The sequence below is a fragment of the Mobula hypostoma genome, chromosome 7 (genome assembly GCF_963921235.1).
Source record: "Mobula hypostoma chromosome 7, sMobHyp1.1, whole genome shotgun sequence".
Lineage (NCBI taxonomy): Eukaryota > Metazoa > Chordata > Chondrichthyes > Myliobatiformes > Myliobatidae > Mobula > Mobula hypostoma.
This window is the reverse complement of record NC_086103.1, coordinates 81,738,061-81,761,464: the sequence shown is the minus strand read 5'-3', so window position 1 is coordinate 81,761,464 and position 23,404 is coordinate 81,738,061. Positions and strand designations below refer to the sequence as shown.

At 42.0% G+C, this 23,404-nt stretch overlaps 1 protein-coding gene across 3 annotated transcripts in view; it reads right to left on the bottom strand.

Annotated features, from left to right (window-relative positions):
* Positions 1-23,404, bottom strand: part of LOC134349410 (dihydropyrimidinase-related protein 3-like) — a 226,137-nt gene that overhangs the window by 146,674 nt on the left and 56,059 nt on the right. The window contains exon 1 of one of the 3 annotated variants that reach the window (XM_063053675.1): positions 3,982-4,305. The exons of the other annotated variants lie outside the window; for them this stretch is intronic. Within the exon in view, the coding sequence (XP_062909745.1) occupies positions 3,982-4,026 (45 nt within the window). The 5' untranslated portion in view covers positions 4,027-4,305. Of the gene's footprint in view, positions 1-3,981; positions 4,306-23,404 lie in introns of those variants that run through there. 3 annotated transcript variants of the gene reach the window in all.

Here is a 23,404-nt window from a genome sequence, read left to right as displayed (position 1 = left end):
TATAATATATATCTATCTCAATAGAGAAAAGGAAAAAAAAAACCCCCAAAAAACCCACCGTGTAACTAAACTGAAAGCAAAGCAAAGCAATGGGCTAACTTGGAACCAAATAGAGTTAAAGAACTTAAAATCACGTCCTCAACCCCGACCTCCATTAAAAACAGTTAAAAAAAACAAGGGTATATAAATATGGAGCAAAAAAAGAGAAGAAAAAAAATTACATTAAACGAAAATATTGAATAAAAGATCTCCAGGTCTGTTCAAATTTAAGTGAGGAATCATAAAAATTGCTTCTAATTTTCTCCAAATTCAAGCATAATATCGTCTGAGAAAACCAAAAAAAGGTGGTTGGAGCATTAAGCTCTTTCCAATGTTATAAGATACATCTTTTCACCATTAAAGTAAGAAATGCAATCATTCTACAGGCTGAAGGAGAAAGATTACTGGAAATTTTAGGTAGTCCAAAGATAGCAGTAATAGGGTGAGGAGAGATATCTATATTTAATATCTTTGAGATAATATTAAAAATGTCTCTCCAAAAAGTTTCCAGAGTAGGACAAGACCAAAACATATGAGTTAAAGAGGCTATCTGCCCCAGACATCTATCACAAAAAGGATTAATATGAGAATAAAAGCAAGCTAATTTATCTTTGGACATATGTGCTCTATGAACAACTTTAAATTGAATTAGGGAATGTTTAGCACAGATAGAGGAAGTAATGACTAATTGTAAAATCTGCCCCCAGTCATCCACGGAAATGATAGACCCCAATTCCTGTTCCCAATCTACCCTAATCTTATCAAATGGAGCTTTCCTAAGTTTCATAATAATATTATAAATCATAGCCGATGCACCTTTCTGACATGGATTAAGGTTAATTATAGTATCTAAAATGTATGTAGGAGGAAGCATTGGAAAAGAAGAAAGTATAGTACTTAGGAAATTTCTAACTTGTAGATACCTAAAAAAATGTATTCTTGATAAATTATATTTATTAGATAATTGTTCAAAAGACATAAGGGAACCATCTAAAAATAAATCCAAAAACCGTGAAATACCCTTAGTCTTCCAAATTTGAAAAGCACGATCTGTAAAAGAGGGAAAAGTCTATAATACTAACAAGAAACAACATTAATAAGTCTTGCACTGCCAAAGACTATCAGCAAAATACTTTAGTTAATTATGTAGATGAACAACTTTCAGACTCATCTCTTCCCCCATCCTTGCAAATGCCTATATTCTCCCTAGACTAGTTGTACCTGTGTCCTTTTGAGGTTACACCATCCCTACACTTCCCAAGTCACCAATTGCCTTTTCCACATATTAAACATCTTATCAACTGGTAAGTTTAAGCTTTTATTCCCAATGGCTATGATAGGAGTGACATTCAAAAACATAACAAATGTGAATATATACCCTGTCCTATCTATTATACAAATCTCAATAAGGACAAACAGGAGTTCTGCTTCCAAAGAGAACTTACATTGGGTGAAGCATTTTTAAAAAAACAGGATAGATTATCTTTTTCAATCCTCTGCCATTATACTCAATAAAGATCATTTGCATAATTATGTCATCATCCTTCCTCACCATATCAGTGAGACACTAATATCAACTTTGGATATGTGTCTATTTTACCAACCAGTTGGCAATCCTCAGGAATAAGCCAAATAATCTGCTTGGAAATTTCTAAAGAGCTGCCTTTAAATGGAAGCCCTTTCATTTCCTATTTCTTTGCGCCCAAATCTCTATGCACATTATTTTTCCTCCTATGATTTAGTGCAGGTCAATCTGTAATCATGCTTCTAGTGAATCTTTGAAAGAAAGCCAAATGGTCTAATTCTTCGGACTTTTCAAACAACCTCCATATTCCTCAATTAGGTATCTATATACATTAATGGAAGTTCCTGCATCACCTTCAAACACCCAGGCAGCACATTACTGGGTAGCATAGTTAGTAGGGACACTTTTTTCCCCTTCCTTTCCTGTTGTGATGAAGGGCATCAACCCAAAATATCAGCAGCTATTTCTCTCTATAGATGCTGCCTGCCTTGCTGGGTTCCTCCAGATTTTGTGTGTGCGACTGCCTCACACCTCCAATATCCCAGGCGCAAGGTTGACCTTGGGTGCTGTCTATGAGTAGTCTGCATGTTCCCTTGTGACACCTTAACCCCACAGATATACTCCAGGACCTCTGGTTTCCTCCATCTCCAAAAGCATGTTGGTTGATCGATTAATGGGCATCTAGCGCATATCTAAGAGGTAGGGGACAGTTCAAACTGGTTAGGGTAGAATTTGTGAAAAAATGAATCTTAATGCAGATTCAGTAGACCAAGGGTCTGTTTCTACCCTCTTTCTCCTTCTATTATTAAACCAAGCATATAAAAACAAAACTCCCATCTTCCTGCTGTTAAGAACATAATCACTAATGAGGGCTTGCAAATTTTCTTCAGCACCAAACTAGACCCAATGCCCTTGCCCCGTCCTACACCCAAGTCCTTGTCCTGTTACTGACCAGAATCAGAAGCCGAAAGACTTAGAAGTCAAGGTCACACTCACAGAAGGAACAAGCACAGGGGTAATGCAAGGTGCTAGTACTTAAAGAGTGGGAGGAGAAAGTCACGGAACAAAGACTCACTTTAGATGAGATAGCTCCCACCTTTGCCTAAAACTGGCTGTACAGTTTTTGCAAATTACACAAAGTAAATATATCAAACAAAGCATCTATGGCTTAAACATAATTTTGCTCATTTCCATTTATTTCAGAGTGATTTTGGTTTGCATTACAATAATTAATTCGGCAATATGGACCCAGTTTCATTCAGATAAGGAGATGGCACCAGTTCCAAGCGGTTTTACCATCCTCAAATCACTCATCACCAGACTCCTCCCAAAGAATATACCAGTACTCTCTGTACAATCAAAATGTAGGTAACTCTTAATTACTGTACTTTACATTATAATCCTTTGGAATTCTGCAAATTGGCAGTTTTTAGAATTCAAGAGTTTACTTAAAAGATTGGACATGGATCGGGAAATTGATCAATTCATTTAGGGATAAAAATCCTCAAACCTACTGTCTTTACCGCACTGGGTTAATTTCTTTTGTTTGACCTGTGACAGAATGCCTCTCCCGTCTCTCACAACCCGCTTTAATTCGTTAGAGACAAAGGCAATGGTCCCAAACAATGAAACTAACCCAGAAAAGACAGGAAAGCCTACTGGGAAGTTGAGTTAACCGCCAGCCAATCCTCAAATCAGCCCCCAAACCACACTGGGTGTCTATTTGTTTCGCTGTTCAAACGCAGCTTCAGTGATGCAGCGGGGAGAGATCGACTGTGCCATAAAGCGCGAAACTGGGTGGTGTCTCCTCGTTCAATTTCTAACTGGTGCAACATGGCATGCTTAAATAAAACATTATTAAAATCAATTACCCTGGATAATTCTGTATTAAAACACACAAAAGTTGTAATAAAACTGCTTTAAACATTCAAAATTTCAGATTTGGTTTGTCCGCTTAAACACGCCTTTGCAAAAAAAAACAGTAAGGGCACGCTCCCTTCTGTGAACCTGTGAAATACTCTAAGCAACTTTCGGCACATTTTAGGAGAGAGAGTTGCAATTACAGAACAAATAAACAACATCGATTTTCCTTCGGAGGAAGGGGGTTGATTGAAATTCAATGCGGATTCAGTCCTTTCACAGACACATTGGCTTCTTGCAACAGCGCTGTATTCCAGGCGCGCGCGCACACACTCTATAGACACACACACATACACACACATACACATACACACACAAAAAGCCCACTCAAGTCTTGTTCTTGTAGTATCTGCAGCACAATGCACTAAAGGCTGCCCGCCAGCAAGGCGCTGCATTAAATATATCTCTGCTGACCATTTGTAATCTTCTTGCCTTTGCGCACAGAATACAAAAAGTACACTAAAGATGCAATGAATAAAAAGGCTTAAGATACATACCGTTATCCGCGGAATATTCTTTTTACCCTGATATCCAGACATCATCTTGGTGAGAGTATTATTGTCCGGAGATTTTTAAAAAATAAAATAATACCTAAACACTTATTCACTCTCTCTGGCTGCGTCTGCTCGAGTCTTGCGGGGACGTGATTTGCTGCCGTGCCCATACAATAGCAGCTCTGTAAGAGTATGCTGCGACTGACTATAGGCTGCGCCTCCTCCAGCTGCTATTGATCGCCGTCTGCAGCTCTCGCCTCGCCTCGCCCAGGGCAAACTGAGTGAACAGGGGAGACGCGTTCGAGCCACCCGCCAGGCGGAGCCAAAACTACTCCCGACATCCAGCAACTCTGGCACCTGAATAAAGTCCCTCGAAATTAGCCGATGAGAAAAACAAAATGATTTACGTCCTCTTGGGCTCTGATTTTTTTTTGCATCTTACTTAATTCCAAACGCCTCTACGCTCTCGGAGATATCCAAGCTGTAGCTTAATGTGCGTTTTATTTGTGTTCTACCATTTTAACATCAAATTTAAAAATTAAAATAACTGATAGCCACATGACAATATCTAGTTTTAAAGTTACTGTTTCCCTATGGTGATGGTGGTGATTCTTGTGTGTGGAGCTATTCCTTACAAGTATCTTGGATATCTTCTGGCTTATTCTCTGAGGATAGGAGGATGCAATTCAAATCCAGAGAATGTTACACGTGGAGCTCAAAGGTGCCAGTTCTGGTCAGCTGCATTACTGGAACTGTTATCATTGTGCTTTCCTCCAGCTGTTCTGTCCCAGACACCCCAGCTAATGCTACCCAGGTCATCTGAAACATGGGTGTGGTTTCTCTCTCAATGGATGCTGACTTCCCTGCAGGGTATTTCCAGTATTTATTTGTGTCACTTTTACAGCAGTTTTTAATTATGCACATCTACCTTCTTAAACTGTGTGAGAGCGAATAAGTGGCAGAACTACCATCAGATAAGGAGAGGGGTATGGGGCTGATGGGAGTGGTCCCTTGGGAACAGGCATGGACTCATGGACTGTCTGGACTTCTGAATCACTATCAGTAAAAGAATTCTTAGCAGAAAGTAATTTTTTACAACCTCTTTGATTTTACATCATTCAAGCAGCCCCATGTCTGAACAAGTTTAGCCCCCTTATTTACAAAAGGATATGCTGACATTGGAGATGGTCCAAAAGAGATACATTAGACCAATTTCTGGGATGAGAAAGTTGAAATTTAATAGATCAACTTTAGTTGGCATATATATAACAAAACATACTGCAGAATGCATCATTTTGCATCAAATTAAATCAGTGACAATTGTTCAAGTGTTACCATGCTTCTGATGCCAGCATAGCACGCCCACCACTTACTAACCCGAACCGGTACATCTTTGGAATGTGGGAGGAAACCGGAGCTCTCAGAGGAAACCCAGGAAATCACCAAACTGCTTACTGACAGCAAGCGGAATCAAACCCTGATCATAGAGCTTGCACTGTAAGAGTGTTACACTACTCTGCTGCCCCCAATGTGGTCCCATCACATGTGACTATGTATATTAAATCTATGTTCTTCGCAGTGTAGAAGGTGAGGGGTGATCTTGAAACGGGTAAGGTGCTTACTTGAAAGGATAGGGTAGGATATTGAAATGTTTCCATTGCTGGGGTAATCTTTTGTAAGTGGACACAGTTATAATATTAAAGGATGATCATTAAAGCTGGTGCATAGGACCATCTCACAGAGAGTGGTGTGACTTAGTACCAAAGAGGGCTGAGAGTCTGGTTCTTCAGGGGTATTTAAAAAGGAAGTAGATATATTGTTGAAAGATCAAGGAAGTGAGGGCTCTGGGGCATTGGCACAGAAGAGGAAGCAAGGCCTTGAGTAGATCAGCCATGATTACATCAAATGACTGGCCAGGCTTGATGGGACTACTACCTACTGCTCCTATTTTTGTATTTTCCTATTTTCACTTCCCCACCTCCAGTATTGATAATGTAATATTTGGTCAGTAATGTTAATGACCAGAAGTTTCCAAGGAAAATACAAAGCATCTTTTTTGTCTCTTGTGATTTTTCTCCAAGATTGTCAAGGAAGTGCCCAGAACACTAATTAATCCCTGGAAACAACAGGTCAGTCCTAAGACATAGGAAAATCTACTGGGACTTGGAGGACATTGTGTGGAAACGATAATAGGGTATTAGTTATTTTTCATTTACGTAATTTTTAAATTGAACCAATTTCTTTTTGTAGTCACAGATAACTTCCTTCATTTCTTCCTAAAATAAGTAGATAAAGCAAAAAAAAATCTAGATCAAACATGGTATTTTTTTAGGAGTTGGTTATTTCATGCTGGTTTTTTAGGGCAGAGAAAAGAGGTTACTTGTAGCAGTTAGTTCAGGCAGGGTGTTATGTGTTATCCTTCCTCCTTTGCCGTTCATCTAAACTCACCAAAATTCTTGTTATACTGAAAACAGTAATACCCAACAGGTCAGGTAAAATTAATGAAGGGAGATGTAGTGCGAATGTCACAGGTTGATGATCTGTCAGCAGAATGACAGAAAGTTTGAAATCAAACAGGTTTTAAGTCACCGGGAAGGTGTAAGGTTAGAGGGCACAAACAGAACACTGGTGATAGAATGGCGACTGGGACACTTCTGGTATTTGTGCCAGGTAATAGGTAATAGGAACTGATCTACATGGAAGTTGTGTAAACAGAAGATGGGGGAGGACACAAGAACATAAGAAATAGAAGCAGAAAGAAGCCTTTCAGCTCCTGGTCACTTTTACACCGTGGCTGATTGCCTACTTGAGCTTCATTTTCATTTATTAATCCCCTGACTCTAAAATATCTGCTGATTTCTTTCTCGATAGACCAATCAGCATCTGCAGGGAAGAGAAAAATTATGTTAATATTACATCAGAACTGGCCAGTTCATATGGGAGTTGGATGGTCTGGCTCTCTGCAGTTGTTGAACTCAGTGTGGAGTCCAGTAACATGCCTCCTCAGAAGATGAATTGTGTTGGCATTGTTGGATCAATGTAAGGAGCCAAAGGGAGAAGTCAGTGGGAGTGGGATGAAGAAGAAAAATGACAGGAAACTCGGGGTCACCCTTGTAGATGGGAGAGAGCCAGAAGAAAAGAAATGATATACCAATTAGCCTGATTTCAGTGCTTGGCAAGGCATTGGAATCTATTATTAAGAATAAGGTTTAGGGGTACTTGGAGGCACGTGACTGTGGTCAGTGTGGTTTCCATAAGGGTAATTGTTGTGACTGTGAACAAAGTCACCAGAGGGACACCAAAGCTGGTAAATACAGAAGTCTTTATTCAACAAAACAAGCAGACATCATACTGCAGACAATCTTGGAAGAAGATGCTCCTGACCCAATATTACATGACATTTTTTATATACTAAAGATCAAAGGTAATAGCGTGACAAATCTATAGTTACACTGTATCCACAATGCTTCCTTTGAATTATATATAATTTTCAAACATCTAGATCTCTACACCAACACTCTAAAAATGAATGTTAATCAGCACTGACACTGAGCTGCATTCATGCATATGCAGACATCTCAGGTGAATGGGTGTTTTCTGGTCTGTAATCAACCCCAGTCTGCAGCTCCAAGAACACCACTGTTCTGTGCTGCATTTTAAACTCAATCTACAATCCACATTCAGATCTGAAGACTAGTTGTTGTTGAAATCAATATTACAACTCTTCGAGGAAATAACATGCAGTATAGACAAAGGAGAATCAATGTACGTTGTATATTTGGATTTTCAGAAGGCCTTTGACAAGGTGCTGCTGAACAAAACAGGCGCCTATGGTATTTCACGAAAGATACTTACATGGATAAGATTGGATGATTGACAGGAGGTGAACAATGGGAATAAAGGGGGCTTTTTCTGGCTGGCTGTGGGATACCAGTGGTGTTCCACAGGAGTCAATGCTGGCACCACTTCTTTTCATGTTATATGTCAATGACTTTGATGATGGGATTGATGGCATTGTAGCCAAGTTTGTTGACACTATGAAGATAGGTGGAGGGGTTGGTAGTATTGAGGAAGCAGGGTGTCTGCAGTGTGATATATATCCATTTCTAGCTCAAGTTTGCTAAGCTTGTTTTCTAAATAGCAGTTGCCGTTGTTGTAAGTAAACATTGCCATCTGATCTGATGAACTAGTGGTACCAGAGACAGTGATCTGAACTTGTATCAAGAAATAATAAGAACTGTTTGTGGGGAAGAAGATTTTAAAGATGGGCTTTCATGCGTCATTGTCACGTGTTTATGTAAAATTATAATAGTGACATTCCTTTGCGATTTGGGAAATGTGGTAGATGGAATATAGTGTATGGAACTATTTGGCCATGCACTTTGGCAGAAGGAATAAAAGCATAGACTATTTAGTAAATGGGGAGAAAATTCAAAACTCAGAGTTGCAAAGGCCTTGAAGATTGAGTCGATGGTAAGGAAGGCAGACGCAATGTTAGCACTCATTTCAAGAATATAAATGCATGGTTGTAATGCTGAGGCTTTATAAGGCATTTGCCAGACTGCACTCGGAGCATTAAGAACAGTTTTGGGCCCCTTATCTAAGAAAAATTGTGCAGGCACTGGGGAGGATCCAGGGAAGATTTACAAGAATGATTCTTGGAATGAAAGGGTTAATGTATGAGGAGCATATGATGGTTCTACGTCTGTATTGGCTGAATTTAGAAGAAGAGGGGGAGGATCTCAGTGAAACGCATTACTGTAAATATTGAAAGGCCTAGATGGACTAGATATGGAAAATACGTTTCCTACAATGGGGAGTCCAGGATCACAGGGCATAGTTTAGAATAGAGGGACATCCATTTAGACCAGAGATGTCTTTAGCCAGAAGGTAGAGAATCAGTGGAATTCATTTCCACAGATGGTTGTGGAGGCCAAGTCAATGGGTATATTTAAAGCAGAGGTTGATAGGTTCTTGATTAGTCAGGGTGTCAAAGATTACAGAGAGGAGACAGGAGAATGGGATTGAGAGAAATAATAACTCAGCCATGATGGAATGGCAGAGCAGACTTGATGGGCTGAATGGCTGACATCTGTTCCTATGTCTTATGATCTCATAGTCTTATCCTGGAAGTGCAGGTGAATTTGTGCTTCATCTGAGAGTGTGGTCCCTATTGTGAGATGGAAAGAGGTAAAAGTTGAAGAGTACTCCCTCCGGTAGTTGCTGGGAAGGGGAGCAGTATGAGTGGAGATGAAAGAGTGAACTGGGGACTGTAGGGGGTATAAGATAATTTTCAGAATGATGAAAAAGGGGAGGAGCAGACAGAAAGATATGCCTGGTGGAGGCATCGTGTTGGAGTCGTATTGTAAAGAGCATTTGCTGAATTTGGAGGCTGAACACAAAAAAATCCAATCTCTGCTGTACATAGAAGGACAGAAATGGGAGCAAAAACACAGAAAGAGGAACATAAGCAATGGAAAACATTGTCAGCTGTGGAAACCATGGGTAAGGCACAAAGAAGATGGGTTGGTGTAGAAAGTATCATTACCAGAATAGATGCAATAGAGCTAGAGAAACAGGAAGGGTGGAATTGAACCCCTGCTGTAGGTGAGATAGCTGTAGGAGAAGCTGAAGGTGAGATAGCGGTAGGAGAAGCTGGAGGTGAGATAGCTGTAGGAGAAGCTGGAGGTGAGATAGCTGTAGGAGAAGCTGGAGGTGAGATAGCTGTAGGAGAAGCTAGAGATGAGATAGCTGTAGGTGAGATAGCTGTAGGAGAAGCTAGAGATGAGATAGCTGTAGGTGAGATAGCTGTAGGAGAAGCTGGAGGTGAGATAGCTGTAGGAGAAGCTAGAGATGAGATAGCTGTAGGTGAGATAGCTGTAGGAGAAGCTAGAGATGAGATAGCTGTAGGTGAGATAGCTGTAGGAGAAGCTAGAGATGAGATAGCTGTAGGTGAGATAGCTGTAGGAGAAGCTGTAGGTGAGATAGCTGTAGGAGAAGCTAGAGATGAGATAGCTATAGGTGAGATAGCTGTAGGAGAAGCTAGAGATGAGATAGCTGTAGGTGAGATAGCTGTAGGAGAAGCTGGAGGAGAGATAGCTGTAGGTGAGATAGCTGTAGGAGAAGCTGGAGGTGAGATAGCTGTAGGAGAAGCTGGAGGTGAGATAGCTGTAGGAGAAGCTAGAGATGAGATAGCTGTAGGTGAGATAGCTGTAGGAGAAGCTAGAGATGAGATAGCTGTAGGTGAGATAGCTGTAGGAGAAGCTGGAGGTGAGATAGCTGTAGGAGAAGCTAGAGATGAGATAGCTGTAGGTGAGATAGCTGTAGGAGAAGCTAGAGATGAGATAGCTGTAGGTGAGATAGCTGTAGGAGAAGCTGTAGGTGAGATAGCTGTAGGAGAAGCTAGAGATGAGAAAACTGTAGGTGAGATAGCTGTAGGAGAAGCTGTAGGTGAGATAGCTGTAGGAGAAGCTGGAGGAGAGATAGCTGTAGGAGTCTGTGGGCTTGTACAGGATGATGGTTATTAACCTTTCCTCTGAGATGGACATAGGGAAGTTGAGAAAGAAAAGGGAAGAGCTAGAGATGGACCACGTCAAAATGAGAGCTGGTTGAAAATTGGCACAACTCTTTGAGTTATGTACAGAGCAGGAAGCAGAACCAACATAGTTATTAGTGTACTGGAATAATGAAGTGCCAAAGGGGACCAAAGTAGTACTGAACTAACAACAATTGCACATATCCCACAAGGAGATAGGGAAAGCTGGAATCAATGCAGGTTTAACCAAGCAAAGGAGGAGATGGACTGCTTATTCTACATAATTTTTTATCCATTTATAATCATGCCTTTGCTTAGCTTCCCTGGCCATCTATACTACTAGGCTCTATTACCCCATGTGGTAGTATTCTCAACATCCTCCATGTTGTGTTTTTTTTCTTAAGTTACTATGAAATTTCTTCATGACCATCTTACCTCTGTCTTCAATCTAAGAAAACAATTTTGCAATGTCAACTCTATCCAAATCTTTTATAACTCTGCAAACCTTAATCTGCTCTTTCAATCTTCTAATTCTTGAGAAGCAGTCCCAGCCTGTTGAATGCTCTTTAATAGGTCTCTTCATCTGCTTAGTTCTGGTAACTTTCTCCTAAACATTCCTTGCACCTTCTGCTGATCCTCTTTTATAATATGGAGTTCAGAATTATTATAGCACTTGCATTATCTTCAAGAAATGTTAAATATCTCCTTTAGTTTTCAGTTCTAAGCCTTTAGTAACCCTTATTCGCCTACTTTTAGTGACTTCAGGATAATGTTGAGTGTTGCTTTATCCAATTATGAAACTTTATTTCTAAGGGTATTCAGTTCCAACCAAAATGGATTACCTCATCTACCAATTACGAGCCAATTTATTAATCTATTCCTATATATTGTTGCAATCTTCCTCCATGTTAATCACAACCCCAAATTTACGTATTGTTAAATTTAAACTTCTAATGTAGTTAAATAAACTGTGCATGTAAATGAAGAATGGTTCAGCATGAATCCTTTTGGAATACCACTTACTACCATATGACAATAACAGTATCATTCTGTTGCTAAACTGAGATCACAAATTCTAATTGTTGTTTGGTAAACACAAGGTGCTCTCAGTATTTAGATGATCTGCAGCTGGAAGTCACAACCTTCAGCTTTCATTCTTCTTTATTTTAAAAGAGTGGTTATTAAGTCTACTCTAAGGTTACAGACATTCTGGCTCCTGTGACACATGAATGTCATTGATTATCTTTTTAAGGAGTGACATAGATATTTGACTGCCCTCTTAAACGTGACAGAGAAGGGTGAACAATGAGAAATGCGTATTAGTGATAAAGTATTTTATATTGCTAAACATCCAATATTACTTGAAAACAATACTTTCATAGGAATTCTGAATCTTGTAAAACACAATGTATTGTTATTCACTGTAGGCACACATCCCCCCACTAAGACTGTGACACTTCATGTTTTTTTTAACAAGGACAACTATTGCATACGGCTTGGCTTTGATATTTTGTGTTATCTTTTTGTAATATCCTTTAAACTGCACGGCCGGAAGTTAGGTAGAGCATGTGACATGTGATAGACAAGAAAGTCTTACTGATATTACCAGTAACCTGTGTATTTTCTGATGATGCAGAAGGCCATTCAGCCCAGTGATTCACTGTCAGATCTCAGAGTATGTCCACCAATTCCCAACCAATATTTATTTTTCTTGCAAATGTTGTCTCTCATATTCCCATCTTTTCTCCAGATTATATCATAAATCTACACTGGCAGCAATGTCCTGTGTCCAGTTAACCTAGCAAACAGCATGACATGGGCATGTGGGAGGAAACCAGAGTCACTGGGGAGACCCCGTATTCACAAGAAGTACATGCAATCTTCACACAACTGAAGGCCTCAGTCCCGGCGATACCACTATGAATCTTTTCTGCTCCTTTTCCCTCTTAAATATGTGTACCATTACCAAAGCCTTATAACTGTTGGTGACAAGCAATTAAATGTATGAAAATGGTGTGCAAGGTTTGTGATTGGATTTAAACTCCTGGATTTCAAAAATCCATGCAGCAATATTCCAGGATAATTACAGAGATACTTGTTGCAGAAAAATACCATCATATCTATCTCCTCTCTCTCTCTCTCATTCTAATGCTCTTTCTTTCTGCAGGTTATAATCCCCTTCTGCATGCACACCCTGCTATACACTAAGTGACAGCTTTTATGACTCAATAACTTTGTCCATCTTACCCAAATAAACCTAAGATTGTCCTCTGGCTGTCTTCACATGTTATTGAAAAAGAACAAAAAGGAGTTTTTTGTTTCTGGCTGAATGTACAACTTCCTGTATTCTGGCTACTTGATATGCTATAGAGACATCCAAAGAAATCATACATGTTGCATCTCCTCAGATAACAGGCATGCTTTCTTCTAACAGATCCATTGTTTTGAACAAGAATGAATTTGTATTTACATAAGATCACTCATGAGGTTAGGATCTCTCCATCCAATTTAGTGGATTGTAAAGTGGTGAGTGTTATAGAACCCAGTTGCCCGAGCCCATAAGAACCCCACTGAGTCAGCAGTACATCATGCTTAAAGAAAGGACTATAGCATGCCCAGTTTATTCCTTTATGCTGATCAGGATGACTTACTTCCTTAGGTATTAACTACAATGAATAACGCTTTTGAGATGATTATATTAAACTGTTAGCCTGGTTAGAGATGGAAAAATTCTAATCCCTCAGGCTCCATTCAGATTTCAATTGACCATGAATACACCTCACATTATTGCACTCTTGTAGAATGTTTAACATATTACACCCTAAGCCACTGCTTAGCTATGGTGGATCCAGATTTGCTTCCAATCTTTTAGACTGAGCTATGATGGTCACCATATCGGAAAGTCCACAAGCTCATGCAACTTTTTTACAGCAGGCAGACTATGATGCCCGTCAGTGTATGAAGCTGATGGCATCAATGCCCAAATGGATCTCAACTCTGCGCGCAGTGTGAAGTGTCATGATCCAACCCCATCAACAACTTCAATCAAACTGCTTAAATAGATCTGCTGGCAACCCAGACAGAATGCTAGAGGAACTCAGCGGACCCGGCAGCACCTATGGAAAAAAGTATAGCTGACGTTTTGGACCGAGAGCCTTCTGCTGAACTGGAGATATAAAGATGAGGAGTAGATTTAGACGGTGGGGGAGGGTAGAGGGAAACGCAAAGTAATAAGTGAAACTGGGAGGGGGAGGGGTGAAGTAAAGAGTTGGGAAGTTGATTAGTGAAAAAGATACATATAAAAATAGTTAAATTAATTAAATACTGCAAAAATAAAAATAAAAAAGTAGTGAGGTAATGTTCCTGGGTTCAATGTCGGATGGCAGAGGGGAAAAATCTGTTCCTAAATCACTGAGTAGGTGCCTTCAGGCTTCTACACCTCTCAAACAATTACCGCCGTTGTGCCTTCTTTGTAGCTGCGTTGATATGTTGGGCACAGGATACATCCTCAGAGATATTGACACCCAAGAACTTGAAATTGCTCACTCCTTCCATTTCTGATCTCTCTGTGAGGACGGTTGGGCGTTTCTTGAAGACCACAATCAATTCTTTGATCTTACTGATGTTGAGCTCTCTAGCCTGGTGGATATATTTGCTACAGTATATTTGCCTACTGCAAACTCTGGCCTTAGAAGAGTGACATTATATAGAGTATTAAGGTCTGTTCACAATGACCAATATTTTACATCTACTAGCAAATGTAACATAAATGAAATTAATTTTCAGAACATTTTGGTATCTAATTCATTTGTTAAGTTCCAGACAAGACAAAGGACAGCCCTCCATCTACAAAACCCTCAACTCAACCTGAGCCACTGAGAACTTCCAGTGTATTGCTCTCTAGGTTTTGTACAGCCAAATGGATATTAATTGTTGGATGTCTTCCTTAAAGTTGGGGGCCACCCAAATTCTTCAGTCCTTCAGCCATCAAAATTGTTTATGTTTCTTCTCCAAGGGGATTTACAACCAGACAATTACTTCCCCCTTTGAATTTTACCTGCATGGTTCAGATTTTGAATGAAGAAGCAGTTTTACCTGACATGCAGATGTCAGGGTGAGAGAACAACCCTGATCTTTTCACCATATCCCAGAGACAGAGTGTGAATTTATATTTTCTAAGATGACAAAAAGAGGCCATTTATCCATGAATCCTATGCTGGCTCTCTTCGGCCTAGACCGTCCATGCCAACCATGTTGTTCACCCAGCTAGTCCCAATTTCCTGTGTTCAGTCCACACCTCTCTAAGACCTGCCACCCAGGTATTTTTTAAATAATACTATTATATCTGCTCTAATCGCTGCCTCTGGCAGTTCATCCCATATACTCACCACTCTCTGTACAAAGAAGTTGCCCCACATATCCATTTTAAGTCCTTTCCCCCTCACCCTAGTTTTGGACTTCCCTGGCCCGTGGAAAAGCTCGCTGTCATCTATCTTATTCGTGCCTAAGGTTGGCCCCCATTCTCCTGTCTTCCAAAAAATAAAGAGCTAGCCTGGCCAACCTCTCCCTATACCTCAGACCCTCTAGTCTGGGTAATAGTCTCAACAATATTTTCTGCTCTCTTTCTGGTTTAATCATGTCTTTCTTGTAACAGGACAATCAAAACTGTACACTGTACTGCAAGTGTGGCCTCACCAAAACTTACACCATTGCAACACAACTCTCAAGTTAATCCCTTCCCCCTTCTCCCTCCGACCCATTTCTTCCCTACTATTCTTATCCTTCTACCAGCCAACTCCATTAGAGACAATTTACAGAATCCAATTAACTTACCAACTCACACATCTTTGGGGTGTGGAAGGAGACCAGAGGACCCAGCTGAAACCCACACACTCAGAAATAGCTGCAAGCTCCACAAAGACAGCACCAGGAGTCAGGATCAGACCTGATGAACTGGATCTGTGAGGTAGCCTGTTCACCTTCAACCAAAGGGTTTAAATGAGACAAAGCCAAGTATGCTATCTAATGACAGATATGACACATGACAACATTCCCCATCATGTAATGATATCCATGTACCACTCCCAAAGAAATCAATTCTTTGGGGAGTTAAATGGTTTGCAATAATCATTGAGTGCTGGGAAGGTACTACCTAGATATTTTAGGTTTATGTTATTGACACAGATTTCAAACCAAGGTCATTAAAAAGGAAGCTTATAGCTTTAAAAGCGTCATTACTCAATTGCCATTAGCTTTATAACAATATTATTCTTTTTTTATTGATTTTCCTGTCCATTTCAAACTGGTTCCACTTCTTCCAAATAAGCATCCAATAATTACTTGCTCTCTCAGCCTGACATTGCAGTGAAATACGAGTGGTTGTTATTTCCATAATGCTTTGTTATGGCTTTTTAAAATTATAGTTTCTTAACAAATGTAATTGGATAGTAGATGCATATACTGAAAACTGTTATGGAGGGAAAAGAATCATGGTGCCTTGGAAGAGGTTATGCAGGAGCTGTGAATCAGAAGACCTCTATTACCCTTCATTCATCTCATAAATTCATAAAATATGCAGACACTCACCATATATCAAGGAAATTGCCAAAAGCAATTATATAATGGGTAACTAATTCTACATTCACCATACTCTAGTGAAAAACTCAATTAAAACCTCAATATTTTTAAGTGCAATTTGTACTGGTATGGCAGGGGGTGGTGGCTATTGCACAGGATTGAAATAAGCTGCAAAAGATGTAAACTCAGTCAGCTCCATCATGGACACTGGCATCTGTGGTATCCAGGACATCTTCAAGGAGTGATGCTTCAAAATGGCTGATTGATTGTGTGGTGAACTCTATGTGCTATGAACTGGAATTTTGCCTGCATTGGGACCTTGATCCTATTTGTAAGCCAATGCAGGTAAAATTCCAGACCATAATGCAAAGTGTTGGACATGCAACCAATCAGCAATGAGACCCTTCCCTATGCCACAATTGAATTTTCGTAATGATGACCAATCAGCTGCTTGATAAGTATATAAAGGCCAAGGATTTGGAGGACACACTGCAAATGAACATCGCACTGACCTTGCCAAGATCGGAGAACAACTCAACCCAGCCATAAATTGTATCGTTAACTGCACAGAAATGCTGAGGTTTGTAGGGTAAAGCAATTGGGAGAAATGTACATAATTCACAACCACCAATGTTGAGTTATGGTTTCGCTTTAAGAGGATGGTCGGTTGTGATGTTGTTGTTACATGAAGATTTTTAGCACGGTTTTGTGTTTAGGTTTTGGAGTTCAATAAAGTGTGTTATGGGTTTCATTAAACATATGTAATGCCCTGGTTATGATTTTTACTACTATGCTGTAGGTATTTCATTTTAGCAGTTCTGTAAGAGCAGTCTATTCTGCTTTCAGCCTGTTTGGGTTTGAGCTAAGATAAGGGGCTTTGTTGTTGAACTTAGGAATGTGATGTCAACCAATCAAGATGGTGGAATTGGGAGAAGGTTCTAGAGGGCACTGTGTGGAGAGATGTTTCTGATAGACACTGGTATGGGTCGAGGGCTTTTTGGCGGGAGATGGGAGAAGACAGGAGGGAAGGTGGCTGAGGATGCTGTCCATATTACACAAGGTGCTTTGTGCAGATGAATGGCTTCAAGGAGATAGGACCAATACTCCCGTGGGTGAGCACATTTGTTTGAGACAGATGTCAAGCGACATTCGGAGGGTAGTGCATGCATTCACGCAGACCGAGAGTCCAACACATGAGTTAAATACAACTTCAAGGTGAGCTCCAATTTATGTGCACATTTTACTCTTTAATTATATTGGGCTCTTCTGTTTTTTTTAATAACTGTTTGGTTAAGTTAACATTCATAAATATAGCTTCTTTACAATTGTATGCAGTGTATGGTTTGATATTTCTTGCCAACGGGCAATTGCATGGGGGCAATATGTTACATAATATTCACACAAATCGGGATTTGCCTAGGCGAGACATCCCAACCTCACGGGTTTGGTGGGACCCAAGTCATATCGACCCTAGACCACTGAGTCCGGTGGCTGTTAGCAAGTGGCTACCGAGCTGCACCTCTAGAGACGCCTGGCAAAAAGGGGTTTCATTGTGGGGGTTATTGTCTGGGATTGAATTAGCTGAATACTGCGTAATTGCTCTAAAAATTGATTAATTGGTTTTGTGTTAAGTCTGTGTTAAACATTTGTCCGGGAAAGTAATATGGACGCCGCAGAGATTAAGCGTTGGTACGATTCAAAGAGGTTACTCATAACTAATGCTTGTGTTCCGAGCAGGGTGGATATTCACAGCACAGATTAATTATTGGTTAGGGTTTTAAGTACCGTTAAAGCAGTAGGGAATGTTTCAATCATGGAATGGAAGTTTGACCAAATGGTGGGCAAAGATGTTGTTTTAGTTCAGACTAGCAATGGTGTGACGGGAGTGGGTCTGCCTGGTACCATTGAAGTACTTGGAGAGGCAGGGCCATGGGCCATTAGAGAAGGGGGGGACGTAGACGTGGGTGCTGAATAGGAAGTCCAGTTTTCTGTATCTGACAGCAGAGACTTTAAAGACAAGTTGCTCTCATTTCTGCGGAGTGAGGGGAAGGAGTCGTCTGACGTGAAAGGTCGAATGTGTCCTTCAGCGGTTGACTTAAAATCTGAGCTCGATTTGGCTATTACATCACTGGTTGATAAATGCCAAAATATATATGCAAAGAGCCAATGTTATTGTAGGCTGGGAGTATTCTCTGGGGTTAAGCCCACACCCAAAGGGGAAGAAGAATATAAGGCTTGGGCTGAGCAGACATCTCCAAATTCTAAGCAAGCTCAGAATTCAAATCAACCGCTGAAGTACTTATTCGACCTTTTCAGATCAGATGGCTCCTGCCCCTCACTCCGCAGAAACGAGAGCAACTTGCCTTTAAAGTCTCTGCCATCAGCTACAGGAAACTCGGCAGCTAATGGATGAATGACAGTGCTCAGATAATACGAGAAAAGTGAGACTGGTAGAGAGTTAAAGGGCCCGGTGACAGATATAGTGATGCTCCTCAAAGCAGAAAATCCATTAGCCACATCAGCTAATTAACTGCAAGCTCTGGAAGATGCTTTTGGCACCTTGGAAAGTGTAACTGATCTTAGGATGAAGTTTAGGCACACATTTCAGGAGGAAGGAGAGAAGCTGTCTACCTACATTTTCAGGCTGGAGAAGCTGCTGCACGGTTTGTGCCACAAAGGGAGCATTCAGCTTTCTGAGGGAGATCACTTGAGGACGGAGCAGGTGTCACATGATGTGATTGCTCTACATCTTCGAATGACCCTCAAGATGCACCCTCCTCCATCTTTTACCCCGTTACTCAGGGAAGTTAGAGAGGAGGAACACACAATGGAGGAGTGGGAGGCCCCTGTCAGCAGGGCACTGTCCTCGGTAGTAGCCTCTATTGCAGAAATGATCACTAATGCCACACAAACGGGGGTTTTGCAGGTCGTCGTGAAACATCTGCGGGCTGAAGCATTTCGAATAATAGCGAGTGGTGCTGACACCAAACATTACAAGGCCGGTAGGAAGCCAGACATACAATGGCAAAGGCTGCTACTGAGTGGGGTCCCTTGACTAGAGAAGTGACCGGTATTTTCTGTTACAACTGGGGAGAAAATAGATATTTCAAGCATGAGTGTGAGGGACAGGATAATCTTTGGAAAGTAAATCAGTGGTTAATCAAACAGCGAAGAGGTAAAATTATGGAGGGACTCAGTGAAGGAACGGGCTAGTGTTTCGGAGAGGATACGTTCCAATCAGTGCTTGAAGGGAAATAATAAAGTACAAAACACTATTCTTGAAGGTTTAGTGGGACCAAACTCTGATGTATGCATACAATTTGAAGGTGTTTGTTCTAGAGCCATACTTGACACAGGTTCTCAAGTTATTTGCCTTATAGATCGTTTTACAACAGGTATTTGATGTATTTACCATTGACGCCATCAGTGCCCTTAAGATTTTGGGGCTTAGTACTGATGGGTACTCATATGATGGTTACTTGTCGTTGAAGCTGTAGTTCTTAGAAGCAGATATTGGAGTAACTGAGACAATTGACACACCAATGTTGGTCTGCCCGGATCCGATTGAAAAGGTTACAAATACTGCCATTATGAGAAGAATCCTGGGAGCATGCAAGGAGAGAAATGGAGAGAACATTTTGAAAACTTTGTCCATTTACCCCGCATTCAGAGCTGCTTTTGAGAAGATGCAAGTTCCTCCAAAGAAGGATGAAGAACAGAAACGAGGAACTGTGTGATACACCCAGTCTAAACCTGTCATATTACGTCCTGGAGGATTAGATAGAGTGACAGAAACCCCAGAATCTTCCGGAATGTCTGGGGAATGGAAAAGGAGATTAGCTGAGAAGATGTTGAGACACGAAGATGTATTTGCTACTGACAAGTCTGGTGTTGGTTAGTCCAGGAGTACTTGCCACACTGTTGGAGCAAGCAAGGACACCATTTTCCAAGAGAGGACTTGCCGGTGAGCACCAGCCGAGGTTGAAGATGTTTGACAGCACTGGCTTAAACTGACCAAAGTTAAATTTAGTCATGCAGTGAGGGACCTGAGCCACCAGAAGACATGAATGATAAACAGGGGAGGCTCCCTCCAATGGACAGGAAGGGTCACAAGGGGTAGTTGAAGATGAAGGAGCTGAAGATGGGATAAGGAGGTCTCAAAGAGACAGGACACCCCCAGATAGGCCAGCCTATGATACACCGGGGTAACAGAGTGTTGTGTCTATCCCCCAAGTGAAATATGTCACTACCATTTACAAATGGATTGGAGGTCCTGACCTTATGAAATTCCTTTGAAAACTCTGTTTGTCATAAGGAGGTGGCTAAGAACGGACCCAAGTGCAAGACACAGACACTGAAGTACTAGGGACAGGACTAGGATACAGTCTGAGGGCAAGGACATGGATACGAAAACCGGGAACCCGGAAAAGGACTGGACAAGAGAGCTAGAAGCCCGGGCTTGGACTCCGAGCCAGAGACTGGACAAGGACCCAGTACCTGGGTCTTGCCTCTGGCTCGGACCCCAGAACTAGGCAAAGACGAGGCTTGGCTGGCAGGCAGGACAAGGCTGGAGTCTTCAGGCTTGAGGCTAGAGGCGAGGCTTGGCAGGAGGCAGGAGGCAGGAGCCTGGAGTCTTCAGGCTTGAGGCTAGAGGCGAGGCTTGGCAGGAGGCAGGAGGCAGGAGGCTGGAGTCTTCAGGCTTGAGGCTAGAGGCGAGGCTTGGCAGGAGGCAGGAGGCGGGAGTCTCAGGCTTGAGGCTAGAGGCTAGAGACGAGGTGAGGCTTGTCAGGAGGCAGGAGGCTGGAGACTTGAGGCTTGAGGCTAGAGACTTGAGTCGAGGCTTGGCTTGGCAGGAGGCAGGAGGCTAGAGTCTTCAGGCTTGAGGCTAGGCAGGAGGCTGGAGGCTCCTCCTGGGCAAGGCGCGGTACTCCTGGGCAGGGCGCGGATCACCACCCGAAGGAGGCAAGGGACGGGAAGGGACAGAAGCAACCGCAGGTAACGGCAAGACGGCCTGGCTTACCCGACAGAGGCAAGGGACAGGAAGGGAGCTAGGTACGGGGTGGCTCCAGGACAAGACAGCAAGACAAGGCGAGGCTTCAGGCAATGCAAGGCAAGACGAGAACTTCAGGCGAGGTGAGAGTTACTGGCAAGACAAGGCAGGGCTTCAGGCGAGGAAACAGAAGGCAGAGGAAGGGATACAAGGAGTAAGGACAAGAACAATCCAGCAGCCATGCCCTGGTCTCTGAAGGTATTTAAGCAGCCAGCCCCAACGAGCATCAGCTGCCTCAATTAGGGCTCAACAAAAACAGAAACAGGGTAGACAGGAAAACCTGGAGCAAGGGTCGATGGACCGGACCGTGAACCAGAATACGGACTTCACGGACCGGACCATGACAGTGTTATTAATGACGGGTTGATAAATTTCAAAGTCATGAAGACATGGCTACTTTTGATGGGAGAGAATGTAATGCCCTGGTTAAGATTTTTACTGCTATGCTGTAAGTATTTCATTTTAGCAGTTCTGTAAGAGCAGCCTGTTCTGCTTTCAGCCTGTTTTAGTTTGAGCTAAGATAAAGGGCTTTGTTGTTCAACTTATGCATGTTCTGTTAGCCAATCAGGACGGTGGAATTGGGAGAAGGTTCTAGAAAACACTGGGCAGAGAAGTTTTTGTGATGGACACTGGTGTGGGTCGAGGACTTTTTGGTGGGAACTGGGAGAAGACAGGAGGGAAGATGGCTGAGGATGCCGTCCCTGTTACACAAGGTGCTTTGTGCAGATGAATGGCTTCAAGTAGGAAGGACCAATACTCCCGTCGGGGAGCCAGTTTGTTCGAGATGGATTTTGAGCGACATTTGGCAGGTGGTGTGTGCTTTCACACATCGGCTTCACTCTGTCTGCGGTCCAACGCACGAGTTAAAGACAGCTTCAATATGAGCTCCAACTTATATGCAAATTTGCCTGTTTAATTATAATGGGCTCTTCTGCTTTCTTCACTTTCTTTTCTTTAATAACTGTTTGGTTAAGCTAACATTCATAAATATACTTTATAATTGTATGCAGTGTATGGTTTGATATTTCTTGCCAATGGGCAATTGCATGGGGACAGTAAGTTACACAGATCGGGGTTCGGGTGGGTGAGACAGCCCAACCTCCCGGGTTTGGCGGGACCCAAGTCACAATCTACTCCAGATGTACAGAGTCTGAGAAAGGAGGTTTTCTCACTGCTGAGTCCGGTGGCCACCTATGAGGGGTTAACGAGCTGCATCTCAAGAGACGCCCAGTAAAAAGGGGTTTCACTTAAAACGCCTCACTTTGTTTTATTTTCAAAAGCCTGCATCGGTGACCCTGATGAGATAGGACAATTCCGGAGATATTGAACATGTCACCCAACGTAGTCACTTTGAAATTGCCAATCCCTTTTGGGAGAAAACTGCTGTCACTTGGTTTGTATAAGCTGAGGCCCAGTTCACTGTGTGAGAGAGCTCTGCTGACAACACCAAATATTATTACATGGTAGTGCCGTTCAGCAATTCCACGGTGGTGAGAATGGTGAACCTGCATGAGCACCCGCCTGAGAAAATTAAACACCGATCACTGACGACTCACCTTTTACGGACTTCAGGACTATCGGAGTCTGAGCCCACCAAACAGTTGCTCTCCTTACCCAGTCCCAATGATGGGAGGTCTTTGGAGCTAATGCACCACATGCTGCCCCTCTTGGGAAATTACCATCCTTGTCTTACTTTTAAAGAAAAGCAAATGCCTGGTCCAGTCGGCATCATCCTTGCTAAAGCACCTGAGAAGATCTGAGAAGGAGCTTGCTAAGATGGCTGATAGAGTCCACTCAGCTAGGCAGTGGTGCATCATTCCGCCTCCTTTCTCTACCTCATTAAGCCCAGTCAGCAAGGCCCCCAACGTAAGGATGCCCATGGCTGCGAAACAGATAGAGCCAGGCCTGTGCTTTTACCATGCTTGCTTCGGTAGGAATGCTAGGAAGTGCTGATCGCCTTGCTGTATCGACAGTGCCAGTGCATCGGGAATCAGAAGTCCGTGAACATCATGGGTTCCAGCTGCCAGAGTCATCTACTATTCATTATGGACGCACTTTCAGGGCGACACTTCCTGTGTGACTTCCAGGTGCCCAAGTGAGTGTGTTGCCAGAATCACCTTTAGATGAAAAGGCAAAGAGCAACAAAACTCCGTTTCAGTGGGCGATGTTACACATGGGATTTCGTCCTGGCTAAAGTAGGTAGACCTCTGCTTGGTGCAGATCTCCTGTGTGCCCAAGGACTGTTAGTTGATCTTAAGAACTGC